This window comes from Oncorhynchus tshawytscha, linkage group LG30 (genome assembly GCF_018296145.1).
Source record: "Oncorhynchus tshawytscha isolate Ot180627B linkage group LG30, Otsh_v2.0, whole genome shotgun sequence".
Taxonomy (NCBI): Eukaryota; Metazoa; Chordata; class Actinopteri; order Salmoniformes; family Salmonidae; genus Oncorhynchus; species Oncorhynchus tshawytscha.
The window spans coordinates 22836085-22860440 of NC_056458.1; the positions used below are offsets into that span (position 1 = coordinate 22836085).

The window sequence follows — 24356 nt, forward strand, 5'->3', positions numbered from 1 at the left end:
CTAGGCCACTCCAGGACCTTGAAATGCTTCTTACGAAGCCACTCCTTCGTTGCACGGGCGGTGTGTTTGGGATCATTGTCATGCTGAAAGACCCAGCCACGTTTCATCTTCAATGCCCTTGCTGATGGGAGGTTTTCACTCAAAATCTCACGATACATGGCCCCATTCATTCTTTTCCACCCCCATGCTTCACAGTAGGTATGGTGTTCTTTGGATGCAACTCAGCATTCTTTGTCCTCCAAACACGACGAGTTGAGTTGTTACCAAAAAGTTATATTTTGGTTTCATCTGACCATATGACATTCTTCCAATCTTCTTCTGGATCATCCAAGTGCTCTCTAGCAAACTTCAGACGGGCCTGGACATGTACTGGCTTAAGCAGGGGGACACGTCTGGCACTGCAGGATTTGAGTCCCTGGCGGCGTAGTGTGTTACTAATGGTAGGCTTTGTTACTTTGGTCCCAGCTCTGTGCAGGTCATTCACTAGGTCCCCCCGTGTGGTTCTGGGATTTTTGCTCACCGTTCTTGTGATCATTTTGACCCCACGGGGTGAGATCTTGCGTGGAGCCCCAGATCGAGGGAGATTATCAGTGGTCTTGTATGTCTTCCATTTCCTAATAATTGCTCCCACAGTTGATTTCTTCAAACCAAGCTGCTTACCTATTGCAGATTCAGTCTTCCCAGCCTGGTGCAGGTCTACAATTCTGTTTCTGGTGTCCTTTGACAGCTCTTTGGTCTTGGCCATAGTGGAGTTTGGAGTGTGACTGATTGAGGTTGTGGACAGGTGTCTTTTATACTGATAACAAGTTCAAACAGGTGCCATTAATACAGGTAATGAGTGGAGGACAGAGGAGCCTCTTAAAGAAGAAGTTACAGGTCTGTGAGAGCCAGAAATCTTGCTTGTTTGTAGGTGACCAAATACTTATTTTCCACCATAATTTGCAAATAAATTCATTTTAAAAAATCATACAGTGATTTTCTGGATTTTTTCCCCCCTCATTTTGTCTGTCATAGTTGAAGTGTACCTATGATGAAAATTACAGGCCTCTCATCTTTTTAAGTGGGAGAACTTGCACAATTGGTGGCTGACTAAATACTTTTTTGCCCCACTGTACAGTGCCTTCAGCCTATTCAGACCCCTTGACTTATTGATACGTTACAAAATGTTTTGTTTTTTTAAGTATAAATCATTAGCAATCGACCTACACACAATACCCCATAATGATAAAGAAAAAACAGGTTAAACATTTTTGCAAATGTATTAAAAATACCTTATTTACATAAGTATTCATACCCTTTGCTAGGAGACTCGAAATTGAGCTTAAATCAAATTTTATTTGTCACATGCGCCGAATACAACAGGTATTCCTTAGTGAAATGCTTACTTACAAGCCCTTAATCAACAATGCAGTTATGAAAATACCTAAAAAAGGTAAGAGATAAAAGTAACAAATAATTAAAGCGCAGCAGTAAATAACAAGTGAGGCTATATACTGGTACAGAGTGTCAATGTGCGGGGGCACCGGTGTCGAGGTAATATGTACATGTAGGTAGAGTTATTAAAGTGATAATAGATTACAACAGAGTGTAGCAGCAGCATAGAAGCGGGGGGAGGGGCAATGCAAATAGTCTGGGTAGCCATTTTATTATGTGTTCAGGAGTCTTACGGCTTGGTGGTAGAAGCTGTTTAGAAGCCTCTTGGACCTCGACTTGGCGCTCCAGTACAGCTTGCCGTGAGGTAGCAGAGAGAACAATCTATGACTAGGGTGGCTGGATTCTATGACAACTTTTAGGGCCTTCCTCTGACACCGCCTGGAATAGAGGTCCTGGATGGCAGGAAGCTTGGCCCCAGTGATGTCCTAGGCTGTGTGCACTACCCTCTGTAGCGCCTTGCGGTCAGAGGTAGAGCAGTTGCCATACCATGCAGAGGTGAAACCCGTCAGGCTGGATGCAAGTGTATCCTGTTCCCATTGATCCTCCTTGAGATGTTTCTACAACTTGGAGTCCATCTGTGGTAAATGCAATCGATTGGACATGATTAGGAAAGGAACACACCTGTCTAGATAAGGTCCCACAGTTGACAGTGCATGTCAGAGCAAAAACCAAGCCATGAGGTCGAAGGAATTGTCTGTAGAACGCCGAGACAGGATTGAGTCAAGGCACAGACCTGGGGAATGGTACTGCAGCATTGAAGGCCGCCAAGAACATAGTGGCCTCCATCGATCTTAAATGGAAGATTGGACCCACCAAGACTCTTCCTTGAGCTGAATGCCAGGCCAAACTGAGCAATCAGGGGGAGAAGTGCCTGGTCAGGGAGGTGACCAAGAATCCAAGGGTCACTGACAGAGCTCCAGAGTTTCTCTGTAAAGATGGGAGAACATTCCAGAAGGACAACCATCTCCGCAGCACTCCACAAAATCACACCTTTATGATAGTGGCCAGACAGAAGCCACTCCTCAGTAAAAAGGCACGACAGCCCGCTTACGGTTTGCCAAAATGTCACCTAAAGACTCTCAGACCATGAGAAACAAGATTTTCTGGTCTGATGAAACCAAGATTGAACTCTTTGGCCTGAATGCCAAGCATCACGTCTGGAAGAAACCTGGCACCATTCCTACGGTAAAGCAAGGTGGCAGCAACATGCTGTGGGGGTGTTTTTCAGCGACAGGTACTGGGAGACTAGATCGAGGCAAAGATGAACAGAGCAAAGTACAGAGAGATCCTTGATGAAAACCTGCTCAGGACCTCAAACTGGGGTGAAGGTTCACCTCCCAACAGGACAACGACCCTAAGTACACAGCCAAGACAAATCAGGAGTGGATTCAAGACAAGTCTCTGAATGTCATTGAGTGGCTCAGGCAGAGCCGGACTTGAACCCGATCGAACATCTCTGGAGACCTGAAAATAGCTGAGCAGCAATGCTCCCCATCCAACCTGACAGAGCTTGAGAGGATCTGCAGAGAAGAATGGGAGAAACTCCCCAAATACAGGCATGCCAAGCTTGTTGCGTCATACCCAAGAAGACTCGAGGCAGCAATTGCTTCCAAAGGAGCTTCAACAAAGTACTGAGTAAAATGTATGAATACTTATGTAAATGTGATGTTTTTTATTTAAGAAATTAACAATAATCTGTTTTTGCTTTGTCATTATGGGGTATTGTGTATAGATTTATGAGGGGGAAAAAAACACATTTTAGAATAAGGCTATAACCTAACAAATTGTGGAAAAAGTCATGGTCTGAATACTTTTCCAACGGCACTGTATATGGATGATTTATAAAGCCAGGCACATTTAAGAGTTAGACTATTGATTATAGACGTAATTAAGTTGGGGTTTCCCATCTCCTCACTTTTCATTCAGTACATTTTACCCCTTTTTCTTGTGATATCCAAACTGGTAGTTACAGTCTTGTCCCATTGCTGCAACTCCCGTACGGACTCAGGAGAGGCGGAGGTCGAGAGCCACGCATCCCCCTAAACACGACCCGGAAGCCAGCCGCACCAATGTGTAGGAGAAAACACGGTCCAACTGATGAATTCAGCGTGCATGCGCCTGGCCCTCCACAAGGAGTTGCTAGGGCACGATGGGACAAGGACATCCCGGCTGGCTAAACCCTCCCCCTAACCCCTAAAACGCTGCCCCACTCAGGAGGGCCCCTCCTCTCTTTTCGTAGACAATTAAGGCAAATGCTGTTTTTTCATCTCCTAATGCTGCTGCTGCATCCGCCGCATTGTTTTCAACAGCAACATGCTGGTTAACTTTGCTATTATGCAGATAGCAACACAGTCTAGGAAAAGGCGCCAATTCAACAGCACATTGATGTTTCAGAACCGCGGACAGCGACCGCTATCCAACATGGGAAAATGGGCATTTGTTATAAAATAATATTTTTATTAGTGTGGTACCATTGTTCTTAGGTAATATATTCATATACAATTGCAGTAGCATGTCTCGGTGATGGACCGCACCATCCCCACGGCCTCCACAATGGACAGGCTAGAGTCAGACCGATGTCTTGTACACCATAAAGTAGAATTTTTGCTACTGCCCGACTAAATTAATCTCGGGCGACCAACAGCCTATCGACCAATTGACAAAATGGGGTGAGCCCTAGAAGCCGCATTCCGTATTGACCCTGTTCTGAGTCAGGATCCGGAACTCAGAACAGGGTTTTATGCACTAGTACATTCTATAGCAGGGATGTTCAATGTCGGTCCTATAGGGCCGAAACACTTCTGGTGTTCATCCTTACCTTCAAAAACGTGGGACACCAGGTGAGTGCAAATAAAAACCAGAACTGGAATTTAACAGTGCTACTCTATAGGATGGTTTCCCAGACACCAGATAACGGCCAGTACTAAGCTAAAAGGCATGTGGAGACTCGATTGAAAGTACTTCTTAGTCCAAGACTAGGCTTAATATAGGTCAGGGAAACTGGCCAATATGAGTAGACCTTTTTTTGTGTGCTACTTTTAGGATAACTGAAAAATCCCAGAAATTACTGTCATCATCCCCCCAACTATAATAACAGGCTTTTGAAGCTGAGGTGGCCGTTGGCATCGTTAAGTACCTCTCAGTTCCAGGGTGGAATTCCGAAAGCAAGGAAGGCCTTCGTCGACCTTGCTGGTCCTGCAGGTGACCTCGGTAGTCCGGGACGGTGAACTCCTACGCACACACACACACACACACACACACACACACACACATTAAGCAAACAATAATAACATGCTGGTTTAGACTAGAGCCAGTTGCACAGTGAATAGGGCAGGTCTGCACAGCCACGAGACACAGCCTGTTGATAACACATGGCATGTCAGAGCAGCAACACATTTCACCAAAACAGGCGCTATTGCCCAAACCAATCGATAACAATTCAAAACAAAAAATGTTTAAGATAATAAAATTACTTGTAGGGCCCTATGCATTCAGAATGCAAAAAAATAAAAAATAAATTAAAAGCCCAGCATTGCAGAATCCCTCATGTTGGATTGCAAGGGAGGCAGAGACATTTATGCCTATGATACACTATCAAAAGGGAAACCTCTCTACTTGATGATTATTAACGATTTACACAAAAGTCTTTGAACAGCCACCGCAGAGAAGCAACAAGACAATACATCAATGCACACATCCTCGAGCACCTTTTTACCTCGACAAACTAGAAATCAAAATCGGTTTCATTGCTTTCAAGTGAGGGCAGTGAATTGATGTAAACCTGTTTTTTTGGGGGGTTGAAAAGGTTAATGCACCCGTTTTTATCTAAATATCAAATCATTTCTAGGTAACAATTAAGTACCTTGCTGTGATCGTTCTCAGCAAAGAATTTCTCAAGCAATAATTTTGCTAGGACTGAGAGTGATCTGAGTGGGGAGGGGAAAACTGTTGGCAGAGAGGTTTGGAACTTTATTGATCTGTTAACTCATCTATGATGACACCATGCAGGCAAACTGTATCCCGCCACAACAGGCCGACATTTAAGGGGGTCTTTTCAATCAGCTCTTACACTAAAAGGGCACTATCATAATTTTCACATTATTCCAACCTCATAGTATAATACACAGGAAATCACATTTGACTACACTCGGCCTTTAATGGTTTCTATCAGGGAGTAATTAGCATTTCATGCCCTTTGCTATCAGCACACTGTGACCTACAAACAAACCTGAGCATGTCAATGCACTTAACAGAAAGTTCAGCCCTACCTAGACCAAACATTTCCTAAAACAACCATTATTTTTTTCCACATAGACAGATTGTAAAAACAGAAATGTACCATTGACCACTAATCAAATCAACCTAACAAACATGAAACAACCTTTGTGATCATGTTGCAATAACTGCAAGGAAAGCCTACTGCATCTCTCAACTTTGGCAGACCAAATGCTAACTAATTAAATCGCAAAACAGTTGGTGTCTGCACAAAAAAACAAAAGATAGGCATTTTAATGTATTCTCCAATTACCCAACAAATGGTCCTACACACATGCAGAAAGTTAATTTCCATGTAAAAATATCAGACATTGATGATTAGGTTGCAGTAAATGTGAAACCAGAGTGAAAGCAGCAATACTATAGGTAAACAGGTGGCCTCTGTGTGAATCAGTTCATCAAGCCCTGAGGAACGCACAACACTGAGCAGAGATAACCAAATTGATTTATAGTCATGGAAATCCAGCGCGTTCTGGAGTCATTCATCTGACCAGGGGGAAGTGGTGGAGAGAAAAACACTACACTACATAGCTCTGGTCTGGCTAGAGCCATGCTAAACTTAGCTAGAACAGTGGGTTCTGGCATATTCTAGGAGAGATAAAAACAGTGAAGTGTTCAGAAACACACACACACCTCTTTATAGGCTGCAGCTTTTTGTAGCTCTTTTCCTATCCATGCAAAAACATATGTTTTACACACTGAGTAATTTTCATAACCCAAAATAAAAACACTCAGATTAAGTCAAAAGTGTCAGACACAGAGGGGTTAGCACCTCGGCCCAGAGTCTCAACCGTTAACATCCCTAATGTGAACAACAAAGTTAAAAGTGCACTACGCAGAATTTGCTCCGCCATTTCCCAGTTGCTAAAATTCAAAACAGTTCCCCTAATTTAAGGTAGTGACAAAACAAGCAAATATAGTGTTGAGAATCACGATGGGGCTCTGTGCAGGCCAGCAACCGAGGACAGACGATTTCTACGCGCTAGAGCACTCAGCGGTCCCGTTCCGTGAGCTTGTGTAGCCTACCACTTCACGGCTGAGCCGTTTCCACTTCACAATAACAGCACTTAGTTGACTGGGGCAGCTCTAGCAGAAATTTGACGAACTGTCTTGTGGGAAAGGTGGCATCCTATGACGGTGCCACGTTGAAAGTCAATGAGCACTTCAGTAAGGCCCTTATACTGCCAATGTTAGTCTATGGAGATTGCATGGCTGTGGACTCAATTTTATACACCTGTCAACAACGGGAGTGGCTGAAATAGCCGAATCAACTAATTAGAAAGGTTGTCCACATAGTTTTGTATAAATAGTGTATTTCAGTACACTCGTAACAACTTAAACATTACAAAACATATATTTGATAAAATAACCTTGTGTAACAAATAACCCTTTCATTTTTCTGTTGACCAAATTCGTCACACTCTCACTGACCTCCGTACAAAAACTCCTTGCTTGGTGAGCAAAAATACACCGCCTGCTGAAGAGTTGGCCTCTCTCTTCTTCTCTGATTATAGTGATCATTTCAGCATTAGACGATAAATCGGTTGATCATTATAACCACAAGTGCACTGTAATAATACTAAAGCAGCCAAAGTAATTTAAAAAACTGACTTGAGAATAACTCAATTGTTGTACCTTTAGACTGTTCAAGCCAGTGGATACTCTCATGCTTTCACTTAAACACAAGAGAAGTCTGCATGATTCCAGAGCACATCCCGAGGCATGTCATCTTGAAATCTCTATTTTCCATTATATTATGGATTCAGCATTAACATGCAATAGTGAATCATTTGCATGGAGAGAGGAATTCTTGCTAATAGGTGTGTAAAAAAAAAAAAAAATTAAATTGTAAAAGATACAGTGCAGTGCCACCATTAAGAGGTTTGAGAGAGTAATGACATTTCTCTGAGCTCAGTTTCTTACCTGTTGGTGGCGTGTGGTGCTGAAGGTGTACTGGACAGAGTGTGATGGGTAGCGGCTCTGCTCACTGCTGAAGCTGCCCTGGGTAGGGGGATAGCCCGAGCTACTGGACATCCTGGCTCCGGGTTGAGCTGGGCGGGCTGTTGCTGCACTGATCAGGGGCTCTGCTGGAGCATGGCTGGAGACCCAAACCACCTGACGTAGGACAAATAGAGGGACACTGGTGTAGCATGGTATACCGATGTAATGTCGATACATTTTCAATACTAGAACATGAAAAACAGTTTGGTACTAAAATGTTACTTCTGTCAAATGTGTCTGTATCAGTGCAGCCGACCCCTTATTATAGTGCACATCGTGCCTGCCTACTTACTCATTGCTAGCCTGCACAGAGAGTCTGGGCTGGTGCATGTTAGCTCCCCACACATGCTGTACAGTAGTTAACATGCATGTAGAAATGTTGAACCTGTTAATTACTGTTCACAAAACAATGTCCATACAGGCAAAACACATTACAATGGAAGATGATACCGGTAGCTTCCAGCTTAGCAGGCTAACTGTCCTTGCTAGCTGACAGCTAAAGCCATCATCAATTCACTACCCTACTACCTTGTTTGTGATACCATAATGTAAGTCATAATGCTAAAAACGCAGATTTCAAAGCTGATTTCTACCAAACACTTTATTCATTAACTTAATGCGTCTATCACCCAAAGATGACCTATTGCCTCAGCACAATGACTGCCCCGTGAATGACGCAACTACTGGTTAAAAAAATTAAATGAGATACTTCTATGCAATGCTGTTGATCCGTACAATGCCACCACTATACTTCACTGTAGGGATGGTGCCAGGTTCTCCAGACGTGACGCTTGGCATTCAGGCCAAAATGTTCAATCTTGGTTTCATCTGACCAGAGAATCTTGTTTCTCATTATCTGATAGTCTTCAGGTGAGATTTGGCTAACTCCAAGTGAGATGGTTGTCCTTCTGGAAGGTTCTCCCATCTTTAGAGGAACTCTGGAGCTCTGCCAGAGTAATCATCAGGTTCTTGGTCGCCTCCCTGACCAAAACCCTTCTCCCCTGATTGCTCAGCATGGCCGGGTGGCCAGCTCTAGTAAGAGTCTTGGTGGTTCCAAACTTCGATTTAATAATAATGGATGCCACTGTGTTCTTGGGGACCTTCAATGCTGCAGACATTTTTTGCTACCCTTCCCCAGATCTGTGACGACACAATCCTGTCTCAGAGCTCTACAGTCAATTCCTTCAATCTCATGGCTTGGTTTTTGCTCTGACATGCACTGTCAACTGTGGGCCCTTAAATAGACAGGTGTGTGCCTTTCCAAAACATGTCCAATCAATTTAAAATTTACCACAGGTGGACTCCAATCAAGTTATAGAAACATCAAGGATGCTCAACAGAAACAGGCTTAGGACTGACCCCAATTAGTCGAGTGGTGGATTGTTCGGTTGTCTTTTTTGTTTTTGAGCAGTAACACACTCAAAAGTTTGGACACCTACTCATCAAAAAAGTCGGAAGTTCACATACACCTTAACCAAATACATTTAAACTCAATTTTCACAATTCCTGACATTTAATCGTAGTAAAAATTCAATCTTAGGATCACCACTTTATTTTAAGAATGTGAGAGAAATCATTCCCTCTAATAGTAGAGAATGATTTATTTCAACTTTTATTTCTTTCATCACATTCCCAGTGGGCCAGAAGTTTACATACTCAATTAGTATTTGGTAGCATTGCCTTTAAATGGTTTAATTTGGGTAAAACGTTTTGGGAAGCTTGTGGAAGGCTACCCACAATAAGTTGGGTGACCCCCAAATGGCCCATTCCTCCTGACAGAGCTGGTGTAACTGAGTCAGGTTTGTAGGCCTCCTTGCTCGCACACGCTTTTTCAGTTCTGCCCAAAACTTTCTATGGGATTGAGGTCAGGGCTTTGTGATGGCCACTCCAATACCTGGACTTTGTTGTCCTTAAGCCATTTTGCCACAACTTTGGAAGTATGCTTGGGGTCATTGTCCATTTGGAAGACCCATTTGCGACCAAGCTTTAACTTTCTGACTGATGTCTTAAGATGTTGCTTCAATATAGCCACATATATTTCCTGCCTCATGATGCCATCTAATTTGTGAAGCGCACCAGTCCATCCTGCAGCAAAGCACCCCCACAACATGTGACGGTGTTCTTCGGCTTTTTTGTTTCATCAGATCAGAGGACATTTCTCCAAAAAGTCTTTGTCCCCATGTGCAGATGCAAATAGGAGTCTGGCGTTTTTATTGCGGTTTTGGAGCAGTGGCTTCTTCCTTGCTGAGCGACAATTCAGGTTGTGTGAATATAGGTCTAATTTTACTGTGGATATAGATACTTTGTACCCGGTTCCTCCAGCATCTTCACAAGGTCCTTTGTTGTTGTTCTGGGACTGATTTGCACTTTTCGCACCAAAGTACATTCATTTCTAGGAGACAGAACGCGTCTCCTTCTTGAGCGGTTTGAGGCTGCGTGGTCCCATGGTGTTTATACTTGCGTACTGTTGTTTGTACAAATTAACGTGGTACCTTCAGGCATTTGGAAATTGCTCCCAAGGATGAACAAGACATGTGGTCTACAATTTTTTTCTATAGTCTTGGCTGATTTCTTTTGATTATCCCATGATTTCAAGCAAAGAAGCACTGAGTTTGAAGGTTGGCCTTGAAATACAGCCACAGGTACACCTCAAATTGACTCAAATGATGCCAATTAGCCTATCAGAAGCTTCTAAACCAATTACAATTTTCTGGAATTGTCCATGTTGTTTAAATGCACAGTCAACTTAGTGTATGTAAACTTCTGACCCACTGGAATTGTGATACAGTGAATTATAAGTTAAATAATCTGTCTGTAAACAATTGTTGGAAAAATGTATTGTGTCATGCACAAAGTAGATGTCCTAACCGACTTGCCAAAACTATTGTTTAAGAACTTTGTGGAGTGGTTGAAAAATGAGATTTAATGACTCCAACCTAAGTGTATGTAAACGTCTGACTTCAAATGTAGGTGCAGGAGCTCCACAATACTTTTGAGCTAATATTCTATAAAGAGGAACAGCAGCTCAAACAGTACAAAATTTGAGGAGCCGGTACTCATCTCCGGTGAACTCCTACCTAAGTTAAGCACTGCTTCTTATCCCTTGCGCAAATACCCTACAGCTGTCTCTGTTCCGAGCTCACTGGCGCAGGAAACTGAGGGCCCAGAATATTTTATACAATGCTGCAAGTTTACTAGTGCAAGCATCGGACCAAAGTTAATACGTTTCAAGTTTGTTGCAGACAGGCAATGTGATTTATAGGATCCCCCCCCCCCTTAAAATGAATCTGGATATTTTCTGCCTGCAGGCTGCAATGTTTTAATTTGTTGGCATTATGTAGGCAATGGCAATAATAGTTACTTTTTAGGTTAACATTTTAGATTTTTATTTACCACTTGACAATGATTGAGATATGAAGACGTTACTATAAATTAAACTGTTTCACAAAGATTTTCATATGAAAACCATAGCTGGCACACAGATCGGTAGAAATTAGAAGTTAAATTGGCATTCCACATGAGAAAGGTTGCCGGCTCTTCGTATAACCTATTACCGGAAACTTCAGGAGAGTAATGGCATAATTTGCGAACACCACCAGGAGGAGAAGAGTTGGGTAAGGTTAAGTTAAGTTTTTTTCTCTTCTTCATGTTATCTAGATCTGGTGCCCTCGAGGCATTTGTCAAATTACATCAAACCATAAAGCTTAAAGCATCAGACAAGCTCAATGCATATAGTTGATTTTACTACACCCTATATGTTGTGTCTATATACGGAAAAATACACATTTACAAATTTTGATTGGTCGAAAGAACAGACGACTTTCAGTCGACCAAGATCATTTTTAGTGAAAACAGCTCTATACAGGACGCACCTGAGCTCAATTTCAAGTGTCAATGCAAAGGGTCTGGATACTTATGTGAATAAGGTATCCGTTTATTTTTAATACATTTGCAAATAATTCTAAAAACCTGTTTTCACTTTGTCATTATGGGGTATTGTGTGTAGATTGACAAGGGAAAATGTTAATTTAATCTATTTTAGAATAAGGCTGAAACATGTGAAGGGGTCTGAAAACTTTCCAAATTCACTGTATGTTCATGCTTAGTGTTGGACTTAAAAGTATACAATTTCAATCACATTATAGGTTGCAATTTTTGTTTTGTGTAGCCTATTTAAATACCCTAAACTGTACCCCGCATTATACTGTGTAGAGTGCTGCTACCCGATATTATGGTCGGGTTAGGGCCCGTTTTTTCCATCAATAATGAAACGGGCAGGGCTTCATTAAATTGATCACTAACATTGTGTGGCCTCCACGTGCCTGTATGACCTCCCTACAACGCCTGGGCATGCTCCTGATGAGGTGGCGGATGGTCTCCTGAGGGATCTCCTCCCAGACCTGGACTAAAGCACCCGCCAACTCCTGGACAGTCTGTGGTGCAGCGTGGCGCTGGTGGATGTAGCGATACATGATGTCCCAGATGTGCTCAATTGGATTCAGGTCTGGGGAACGGGCGGGCCAGTCCATAGCATCAATGCCTTCCTCTTGCAGGAACTGCTGACACACTCCAGCCACATGAGGTCTAGCATTGTCTTGCATTAGGAGGAACCCAGGGCCAACCGCACCAGCATATGGTCTCACAAGGGGTCTGAGGATCTAATCTCAGTACCTAATGGCAGTCAGGCTACCTCTGGCGAGCATATGGAGGGCTGTGCGGCCCCCCAAAGAAATGCCACCCCACACCATGACTGACCCACCGCCAAACTGGTCATGCTGGAGGATGTTGCAGGCAGCAGAACGTTCTCCACGGCGTCTCCAGACTCTGTCACGTCTGTCACATGTGCTCAGTGTGAACCTGCTTTCATCTTTGAAGAGCACAGGGCGCCCATGGCGAATTTGCCAATCTTGGTGTTCTCTGGCAAATGCCAAACGTCCTGCACGGTGTTGGGCTGTAAGCACAACCCCCACCTGTGGACGTCGGGCCCTCATACCACCCTCGGAGTCTGTTTCTGACCGTTTTGAGCAGACACATGCACATTTGTGGCCTGCTGGAGGTCATTTTGCAGGGCTCTGGCAGTGCTCCTCCTGCTCCTCCTTGCACAAAGGCAGAGGTAGCGGTCCTGCTGCTGGGTTGTTGCCCTCCTACAGCCTCCTCCACATCTCCTGATGTACTGGCCTGTCTCCTGGTAGCGCCTCCATGCTCTGGACACTACGCTGACAGACACAGCAAACCTTCTTGCCACAGCTCGCATTGATGTGCCATCCTGGATGAGCTGCACTACCTGAGCCACTTGTGTGAGTTGTAGACTCCGTCTCATGCTACCACTAGAGTGAAAGCACCGCCAGCATTCAAGTGACCAAAACATCAGCCAGGAAGCATAGGAACTGAGAAGTGGTCTGTGGTCCCCACCTGCAGAACCACTCCTTTATTGGGGGTGTCCTGCTAATTGCCAATCATTTCTATCTGTTGTCTATTCCATTTGCACAACAGCATGTGAAATTTATTGTCAATCAGTGTTGCTTCCTAAGTGGACAGTTTGATTTCACAGAAGTGTGATTGACTTAGAGTTACATTTTGTTGTTTAAGTGTTCCCTTTATTTTTAAAAAAAAATAACAGTAGTGAGGCTTTATACAGGGGGTACCGGTACAGCGTCAATGTGCGGGGGCACAGGTTAGTCGAGGTAATATATACATGTAGGTTGAGTTAAAGTGACTATGCATAAATAATAAACAGAGTAGCAGCAACGTAATAGATGGGGAGGGAGAATGCAAATAGTCTCGGTAGCCATTTGATAAGCTGTTCATGAGTCTTACGGCTTGGGGGTAGAAGCTGTTTAGAAGCCTCTTGGAACTAGACTTGGCGTTCCGGTATCATTTGCCGTCGTCTGACACCGCCTGGTATAGAGATCCTGGATGGCAGGAAGCTTGGCCACAGTGATGTACTGGGCCGTACGCACTACCCTCTGTAGTGCCTTGAAACCGGAGGCCGAGCAGTTGCCATACCAGGCAGAGATGCAACCAGTTCTCGAGGGAGCAGCTGTAGAACCTTTTGAGGATCTGAAGACCCATGACAAATCTTTTCCGTCTCCTGGGCGGGAACAGGCTTGTCTTGGTGTGCTTGGACCATGTTAGTTTGTTGGTAACGTGGATGCCAAGGAACTTGAAGCTCTCAAGCCCCGTCGATGAGAATGAGGGCATGCTTGGTCCTCCTTTTCCTGTAGTCCACAATCTCCTTTGTCTTGCTCAAGTTGAGGGAGAGGTTGTTGTCCTGGCATCACACGGCCAGGTCTCTGACCTCCTCCCTATAGGCTGTCTCATCGTTGTCTGATCAGATTTTGTGCACCAGCTGTTGTTTACAAATATAGACAGACCGCCACCCCTTGTCTTACCAGAGGCAGCTGTTCGTTCTTGCCGATGCAGCGCAAACCCCACCAGCGTAACCAATTTCTGATTTTGGGCAGGGCCTTAAATTCGGCAGACGCAATCGGGCCTGGGTAGGGCCTAAACGTTGCGGGCATTTTTATTTTATTTGTCTGTTATTTTACCAGGTAAGTTGACTGAGAACACATTCTCATTTACAACAATGACCTGGGGAATAGTTACAGGGGAGAGGAGGGGGATGAATGAGCCAATTGTAAACTGGGGATTCTTAGATGACCGTGATGGTTTGAGGGCCAGATTGGGAATTTAGCCAGGACACCGGGGTTAACACCCCTACTCTTACGATAAGTGCCATGGGATCTTTAATGACCTCAGAGAGTCAGGACACCCGTTTAACATCCCATCCGAAAGACGGCACCCCGACACATGGGTAGGGCTCGGGCTTAAAATTCATGCCTGTGCAGTAGGGATGTACGATATATCAGTGAACATATCGGAATTGGATGATATTAGCGAAAAATGGCAACATCGGTATTGGCCCGATGTCTAGTTTAACACCGATGTGAAAAACTGACATCAAAGCTGACGTGCATATCTATAGAACGTAGGTACATGACGCCACATACAATTTTGCACTACACCTGAAAAACAGCATTCCTAACCTACCACACAGCAGACATTGTGGGCATCGAGCAGTCATTTGAAAGAGGAAGAACATATCAGCAAGACAACCCAAAGGCAAAATCCATTAACATCAAGATAATGGAATTCATTGCCCTTGACAATCAACCGTTCTCTGTCGTTTGTGATGTTGGCTTTCACCGACTGGTCGAGCACTGGTACACACAACCAAGTGAGCTATTTTTCAGAGATGTTGCCCTACCAGAGTTACACAGTAAAAGCGTTACTGCTATTAGCTTCACGACATACATACTATGGAACGCCATTTGGGCCTTTGCGTGTCAAAAAATACATGTCAAATCACACTATTTGACGCGTTAAAAAAGCTTTCATTTGACATGTCAAATAACACAGTTCTATTATAGAATGTTGTGTGTTTTGAATTTGCATGTGCAAGCCAAGCGCCACCACTACTATCAGTAGCACTGTCAAAGCTGTACAAAAAGTCTGCAAACAAGCAAACAACGCCACGAACGACGCGTTTACAATACCACGTTGGTAATAAAGCATTTGTTCGACCGCAACTTCTGGGGTAGCTAGCTAGCTTTAGCTTGGTACCTAGCTAGCACCAATACAATGACCAGTAGAAACTGCAGTCATTTTCCCTATTCTTAGCAATGATTTAGGAATCCTTGTGAGTAAGTAATAGCTAGGTAGCCACTTGCCAGTAGTTCGCCTACTCCAGTTCATGAAAAAAAATAGCTAGCCAGCTACTTAACCCTGGTGCCCAAAGCTAACGTTATAAGCAGCCAGATAGCTTAATCTGGCTAGTGAGGCTCGACCTGACCGGGTTGTGAAGCTAGCCACAATAAGGATTAGGAAAAATAGTGGAATTTGCAGTTTCCCTTCTAAATAAATGTATGTCATTGACAGTGATCAAATCATAGCTTATTTGTCACGTGCGCCGAATACAACAGTGAAATGCTTACTTACAGGCTCTAACCAACAGTGCAAAAAAAGGTGTTAGGTAAGTAAAGAAATAAAAACAGTAAAAAGACAGGCTATATACAGTAGCGAGGCTACATACAGACACTGGTTAGTCAGGCTGATTGAGGTAGTATGTACATGTAGATATGGTTAAAGTGACTATGCATATAAGATATCCCTCTAGTGGTGTGGGGGCTGTGCTTTGGCAAAGTGGGTGGGGTTATATATCCTTCCTGTTTGGCCCTGTCCGGGGGTGTCCTCGGATGGGGCCACAGTGTCTCCTGACCCCTCCTGTCTCAGCCTCCAGTATTTATGCTGCAGTAGTTTGTGTCGGGGGGCTAGGGTCAGTTTGTTATATCTGGAGTACTTCTCCTGTCCTATTCGGTGTCCTGTGTGAATCTAAGTGTACGTTCTCTAATTCTCTCCTCTCTTTCTTTCTCTCTCGGAGGACCTGAGCCCTAGGACCATGCCTCAGGACTACCTGACATGATGACTCCTTGCTGTCCCCAGTCCACCTGGCCGTGCTGCTGCTCCAGTTTCAACTGTTGTGCCTTAATATTATTCGACCATGCTGGTCATTTATGAACATTTGAAAATCTTGGCCATGTTCTGTTATAATCTCCACCTGGCACAGCCAGAAGAGGACTGGCCACCCCACATAGCCTGGTTCCTCTCTAGGTTTCTTCCTAGGTTTTGGCCTTTCTAGGGAGTTTTTCCTAGCCACCGTGCTTCTACACCTGCATTGCTTGCTGTTTGGGGTTTTAGGCTGGGTTTCTGTAAAGCACTTTGAGATATCAGCTGATGTACAAAGGGCTATATAAATACATTTGATTTGATGAACAGAGAGTAGCAGTAGCGTAAAAGAGCGGTTGGCAGGTGGTGGGTGGCAGGACACAATGCAGATAGCCCAGTTAGCCAATGTGCGGGAGCACTGGTTGGTCGGCCCAATTGAGGTAGTAGGTATATGAATGTATAGTTAAAGTGACTATGCATATATGATAAACAGAGAGTAGCAGCAGTGTAAAAAGAGGGTTGGGGGGGGTTACACAATGCAAATAGTCTGGGTAGCCATTTGATTACCTGTTCAGGAGTCTTATGGCTTGGGGGTAAAAACTGTTGAGAAGCCTTTTTGTCCTAAACTTGGCACTCCGGTACTGCTTGCCAAGCAGTAGTAGAGAGAACAGTCTGACAATTTTTAGGGCCTTCCTCTGAAACCGCCTGGTGTAGAGGTCCTGGATGGTAGGCAGCTTAATATGGTTGGCAGGTTAATATTGTCTGCTAACCTGGTGTCTTTTAGCTAAATATGCAGGTTTAAAAATATATACTTTTGTGTATTGATTTTTTTTTTTTTACCCCCTTTTCTCCCCAATTTCGTGGTATCCAATTGTTTTAGTAGCTACTATCTTGTCTCACTGCTACAACTCCCGTACGGGCTCGGGAGAGAAGAAGGTTGAAAGTCATGCGTCCTCCGATACACAACCCAAGCAAGCCACACTGCTTCTTAACACAGCACGCATCCAACCCGGAAGCCAGCCGCACCAATGTGTCGGAGGAAACACTGTGCACCTGTCAACCTTGGTTAGCGTGCACTGCGCCCGGCACGCCACAGGAGTCGCTGGTGCGCGATGAGACAAGGATTTCCCTACCGGCCAAGCCCTCCCTAACCCGGACAACGCTAGGCCAATTGTGCGTCGCCCCACGGACCTCGTGGTCGCGGCCGGTAGTGACAGAGCCTGGGCGCGAAACCAGAGTCTCTGGTGGCACAGCTGGCGCTGCAGTACAGCACCCTTAACCACTGTGCCACCCGGGAGGCCTCTGTGTATTGATTTTAAGAAAGGCATTGATGTTTATGGTTAGGTACACATTGGAGCAACGATACTCACAGCATTGATTATATGCAACGCAGGACACGCTAGATAAACTAGTAATATCATCAACCATGTGTAGTTAACTAGTGATTATGATTGATTGTTTTTATAAGATAAGTTTAATGCTAGCTAGCAACTTACCTTGGCTTACTGCATTCGCTTAACAGGCAGGCTCCTCGTGGAGTGCAATGTAATCAGGTGGTTAGAGCGTTGGACTAGTTAACTGTAAGGTTGTAAGATTGAATCCCCGAGCTGACATGGTACAAATCTGTCGTTCTGCCCCTGAACAAGGCAGTTAACCCACCGTTCCTAGGCCGTCATTGAAAATAAGAATGTGTTCTTAACTGACTTGCCTAGTTAAATAAAGATTAAATAAAGGTGTTAAAAAAAATAAAAAAACGGCCAAATCGGTGTCCAAAAATACCGATTTCCGATTGTTATGAAAACTTGAAAATCGTCCCTAATTAATTTGGCCATTCCGATTAATCGGTCAACCTCTAATCACTACAGTGCAGGGCTCTGCCAGAACTGCTTACGTTGAAGGTCCCGATCTTCCCATATTTTCAGAGTTACACTGACACAAGTGAAATCCTGTACAGAGCAATGTTTGAGAAGGAAAGCCTGAATGTTGATCTGATGAACACTTTGTCATATTAAAATCAAGGATTTGTATAAAAAATATTTAAAAAACGTCTGCTACAGGGGTGCCATCCAGACAGATATGGCGATGACAAGAATACCAAACAAGGCACATTTTTGTCTGTCAGACAAATCATGAATGGCTATGCATCTACAACGCCATGCTGCTAAAAAAATGTTGAGGGGAAGAAAATCTCCACAGTTGCTCTCCAAATCTCTGCAGTGGCCTTTTGAGTTTTTACTTCAAAATGCTTAAAACAATAAGATGGCATAAAATGCTGCTGAAACTCTATCCAAATTCATACTTGGAATGAAACTCTACACCTAGCCTAAAATGAAGCCTAAAATAAATAAATATGGTCCTCTAATTTATCTGATTGTAAACCATATCTGATACAGTTTGGATAGAGGCTACAGAAAACAAATTGCGCCAACCACAAGCACAAACAAGGCCCCAGTGTGTTTCTCATGCTTGTTCTGCATGCCTACAAGGACAGCACAATAATTGTCTTCAGTCAGGAATGTAACAGTTATAAAACCGAAGGCAATACAACATCACAAACACCAATTAAAGTATTGAATGAGTCTCTTCCACTTATTATAATGAGTCTCTTCCTCATTAATATAATGTAACAAAGTAAAAATCAATGAGGACATATTAGAGGAGACGAAACAGGTGAAGTGTGCACTTTGTTAATAAACGGGATGAAGTCTGCATCTTTAGGCCAGCTGACAGTGAACTTTTTTACATTCTCCTCAGTAGTGAGTTTCTCATCAATACAGAACATAATATCTAATATGACTCTTATCTTTTAATACCAGTTTGTTGACAGGCAGGACCAGATGTTGAATTGCAGCTGCAACGACAAAACCTACTGTTGATGCTGAATAAATAACAATCACATATTGCAACAAACCACACTAAGATCATATTAGCGCAATTTATTGACTAACCATGGATGATGTCTCCATGAAAGATGCAAATGGTTACTTTTCGGTTTGTTGATGATGTTGGTTATACAGACGTTTACAATAATAGCTACTTGGCCTACATAACATGATTACCTAGCTAGCTTAGCTAAATAGTTTGCAGATACTGCTGTATGGAGCGAACCTTTTTACATAAGGTGAAATCAATTAATAGTTATTATTGTCTAAACGTATTAAACAAGATACAGCTGCAAACATCAATAGCAACTTGACAAATGTAATGCTCGTTGCAGTCTACACCTTCCTCTGGTGTTTGCCTTGTTGGCTTGTATGCTAACTGGGTAAGCTAACTAGCTTACAATATCAATTGCTTGTTGCTGAACTAAAGTATATGTACGTTTCTTTTTAGTTTAAAATCGACGAATTAGCCTTCATCTCCCAAAAGTGTGTAAATACAGCATACTTGAACTTTATAAAGTACATGAAAACATCGGATGCTGCGAAACGACAGTGTTGTTTGCTACAATTATTCACTTTGAATTCTCAAGCAGGCCGCCATCTTGCAAAGGGAAATTTGCAGCCTCGATATATTACGCTAAAGTGGCTAACATGCTAGCTAAACGCAACCCAAAGTTCTGCTCTATTCTGAAAAACATGTAACTTCTGTGCACATATGAAGAGATAGACACTCACCTCACATTCGGGGAAAAAGTACCGTGTAAGAAGTAAATGTGTTCTTATTGGGTTTAAAGGGCTGATGCTTTGTAAACCCGCTGTTGACGGACAGTAGACGGGTCGTAGCAGACAGAACGCTGCACCACATTTGTCTGTCGATGTCCTGGCAGGATTGTAGAAATTGTTACATAGAAAAAAAATACAGTACTTTCATGATGTACATTTGCATATTTTCTCAGTGCTTACTGTGTGTGTTAAAGATGGATTAAAACAGTGATTAGACATTAAGTCAACGTTGTCTAAACTACGCGATTTAAAAAAAAAAAAATATTTGATATACCAAAGAGGATAATGTTGTGTAACGTTCAAACCATCCCCATAGACGAACTAAAGATCAATTGTCTTCCGCCTAACACAAAACATGCTTGTTGATCGTGATTTTTCATTTATCCAAAACGAAAATATAAGTAATAATGTGTCCACACTTTAGATAAATAAAAATACATTTCTTGAATAATACAAATGATCGGTTGGTTGTTTACCGAACCTTCCCCTTTCTACAGAAACGGGGAAACGTTCAGATGCCTAACTAACATTATAATTAGAACATTTCTGATTTTCATATCAACGGGATATTCGTTGACTTATGCCAATTTTCGGTGTTTTTGTAATTAGATACTGTGTATGGTCGTGGGTTCAAATGTTATGTTGCGTTCCAGAAACAGGAAATGTAGCCAAGTAACTTATTTTAGGCGGAACCTTTGCTAAATAAGACTGAAAATACGGAATGTTTATAAGAACGGCCCCAAAAAAAGTCATGTTTTATTTGTCATTTTCGTAGTCCCTTTATCTTTGTTTGGATAAAATGCATTTACGATCAGCAGAATTCAGCAAAGTCACGTAAACAATTGTTTAAATTTGTTATGTAGAGACAAGCAATTCAACTAATCTGAAACAAGCGATTTGTCTGGCGATGTTCGAGCACTCTAACTGCCTATCCAGATGATGAATGCATGTTCTTTGTACCAACAATTTTAAGACTCGAGGAACTAAATGCCTCTTCATTTGTGTATCTCAAGGTGGGTTTACAATAGAAAATCGTTTTGATTGGTCCTTTGAGCAGCCTATGAATTCCTGAACCAGAATTTGGCTTTACAGGAGACGTTGATACGGCGAATCTCCATTAAGCCCAGGAAGCAGCCTTTCAACAGCTTTTCAAACTTAATGTCAAAATACGGTAGTTACTCACGAAAAATGGACTTCCGATTTACTAACTATCGTAATTTACTGCCGCCACGGCCGGTATGTACTTCTAAAAAAGGTCTAAATAAAAATGTACAAGCAACCAAATAAATGACTATTTTCCACCTCTAATGAATCGCTCAGGTCCCAAGGATCCCGGATAGCATTAACCTTCCTGCCATGCATAGGTCGGAAGTCTACAACAAATGTTTCGGTGCATGTAATTTATTTTTATTTTTTATGTCGTTATGTAACAACGCGTTAAATGACAACATATAAAGGAATTACTTTTCTCCAAATAATTACCTAGGCAATTACTACAATCAATGTGTACAGCTTCCAGGCAGCTGTGCGGTATTGGGAATACCAGCCTCCAGAGTCATTATGCACGATTGCAAGTAAGTTGTCTCTGTCAGCGAAGCTAGCAAGTAAGCAATCTTCAGAACAATTATCATTTTGCAGGAGAACATACTGGCCAATCAGCCCCACACATTCCTTTTAAAAACACCTATTGATGGGTCTTACGCCAGTTTGGTGCTTCTTGGTTGTACCAGTAGAAATGATGCCCTTATAATTTATTTAATTTACCTACATAACAAAAATTGATTACATGCATATACACTACCCATGTTGTGCTTGGGATCCAGGTTTAGAAAGTAGTCTGCTATTTTAAATAAGAAGTGCCTGCTTAGCATACATTTGTGGTTAAGTAACCTTGTCAGAACAGTCAACCGATGGTCAATTTATTAAGCCTAACAAATAATGTGATTTTTGAAATTGGGCAGGAGACTGTGGATCTGTACGTTAGTATGCGTTAGTTGCACACAATATCTCAGACAACACTGGCCTAATTTTGACAAAACTTTGATGAATGAGGCATCTTGCCATAGAGATCTGGCATTTACAAAATTACACCGATTGGCCAGATGGTGGCGCTATAACATGAAATTGAAAATACTGACTTTGAAGGGTCACGCCACTCACCCCGTTTGACCTAAAGCAGGGGTGGGCAATTCCAGTCCTCGAGGGCCTGATTGGTGTCAGTTTTGCCCCAACCCCAGCTAACACACCTGACTCCAATAATCACCTAATCATGATCTTCAGTTTAGAATGCAATTTCAAATCAAACTTTATTTGTCACATGCGCCGAAAACAACAGGTGTAGACTCTACCGTGAAATGCTTACTTACTGTTAACCAACAGTCCAGTTCAAAAATAAGAAAATATTTATCAAGTAGACTAAAATAAAAAGTAATCATAAAAAGTAACCCAATAAGAATAACAATAATGAGGCTATATACAAAGGGCACCGGTACCGAGTCAGTGTGCGGAGGTACAGGCTAGTTGAGGTAATCTGTACATGTAGGTGGGACGCAGTGACTATGCATAGGTAACAAACAAACAGCGAGGAGCAGCTGTGTACAAAATGGAGGGGATCCATGTAAATTGTTTGGTGGTGATTTTATGAATTGTTCAGCAGTCTTATGGCTTGGGGGTAGAAGCTGTTGAGAAGCCTTTTGGTACCAGACTTGGCGCTCCGGTACCGCTTGCCGTGCGGTAGCAGAGAAAATAGTCTATAACTTGGGTGACTGGAGTCTGACAATTTTATGGGCTTTCCTCTGACACCGCTTATTATATAGGTCCTGGATGGCAGGATGCTTGGGCTGTTCGCACTACCCTCTGTAGCGCCTTACAGCCAGATGCTCAACAGTTGCCAGGTGGTGATGCAACCAGTCAGGAGGCTCTTGATGGTGCAGCTGGAGAACCCTTTGAGGATCTGGGGACCCATGCCAAATCTTTTCAGTCTCCTGAGGGAGAAAAGATTTTGTCGTGCCCTCTTCACTACTATCTTGGTATGTTTGGATCATGATAGTTCTTTGGTGATGTGGACACCAAGGAATTTGAAACTCTCGACCTGCTCCACTACAGCCCCGTCGATGTTAATGGGGGCCTGTTCTGCCCGCTTTTTCCAGCAATCCACGATCAGCTCCTTAGTCTTGCTCACATTGAGGGAGAGGTTGGTTGTCCTGGCACCACATTGCCAGTTCTCTGACCTCCTCCCTGTAGGCCATCTCAGCGTTGTTGGTGATCGGGCATACCACTGTTGTGTCAGTCAGCAAACTTGATGATGGTGTTGGAGTCGTGTTTGGCCACGCAGTCATGGGTAAACAGGGAGTACAGGAGGGGACTAAGTACACAGCCCTGAGGGGCCCCAGTGTTAAGGATCAGCGTGGCAGACGTGTTGTTGCCTACTCTTACCACCTGGAGGCGGCCCGTCAGGAAGTCCAGGAACCAGTTGCAGAGGGAGGTGTTTAGTCCCAGAGTCCTTAGCTTAGTGATGTGCTTTGTGGGCACTATGGTGTTGAACGCTAAGCTTTAGTCAATGAACAGCATTCTCACGTAGGTGTTCCTTTTGTCCAGGTGAGAAAGGGCAGTTTGGAATGCAATAGAGATTGCGTCATCTGTGGATCTGTTGGGGCGGTATGAGAATTGGAGTGGGTCTAAGGTGTCCGGGAGGATGCTTTTGATGTGAGCCATGACCGGCCTTTCAAAGCACTTCATGGCTACCGACTATGGTCTGCTTGAAACATGTAGGTATTACCGACTCAGTCAGGGAGAGGTTGAAAATGTCAGTGAAGGCCTCCCGGGTGGCGCAGTGGTCTAGGGCACTGCATCGTAGCGCTAGCTGTGCCACCAGAGACACAATTGGCCTAGCGTCGTCCGGGTTAGGGAGGGTTTGGCCGGAGGGATATCCTTGTCTCATCGCGCACTAGCGACTCCTGTGGTGGGCCGGGCGCAGTGCACGCTGACCAGGTCGCCAGGTGCACGGTGTTTCCTCCAACACATTGGTGCGGCTGGCTTCTGGGTTGGATGATCGCTGTGTTAAGAAGCAGTGCGGTTGGGTTGTGTTTCGGGGCACGCATGGCTTTCAACCTTCGTCTCTCCCGAGCCCGTACGAGAGATGTAGCGATAAGACAATATAGTAACTACCAACAATTGGATACCACGAAAGGGGGTAAAATTACAAATGATATGTTTTTTAAATGTCAGTGAAGACACTTGACAGTTGGTCCGCGCATGCTTTGAGTACACATCCTCGTAATCCATCTGGCCCAGCAGCTTTGTGAATGTTGACCTGTTTAAAGGTTTTGTTCACATCGGCTACCGAGAGTGTTATCACACAGTCATCCAAAACATCTAGTGAAAAACACTTCAAATGCTACACTTCGGGTATCAAATGACTGATCTGCACAAAATTTGATGTGGCATCAATGGACAAAGATTAAAACACGTTATTTT

At 43.4% G+C, this 24356-nt stretch overlaps 1 protein-coding gene across 6 annotated transcripts in view; it reads right to left on the reverse strand.

Moving 5' to 3' along the window:
• The window catches only part of LOC112228567 (nuclear receptor corepressor 1), a 112878-nt gene extending 92892 nt beyond the window's left edge, over positions 1-19986 (reverse strand). For 5 of the 6 annotated variants that reach the window (XM_024393986.2, XM_042309348.1, XM_042309349.1 and 2 more), the window contains exons 1-3: positions 19833-19986; positions 7633-7824; positions 4571-4665 (exon numbers count right to left, since the gene is read on the reverse strand). In XM_024393986.2, the coding sequence (XP_024249754.1) occupies positions 4571-4665; positions 7633-7743 (206 nt within the window). In that variant the 5' untranslated portion in view covers positions 7744-7824; positions 19833-19986. The remainder of the gene's footprint in view (positions 1-4570; positions 4666-7632; positions 7825-19832) is intronic. The other variant, XM_024393988.2, reaches the window with a different exon arrangement.
• Positions 19987-24356: the final 4370 nt, after the last annotated feature.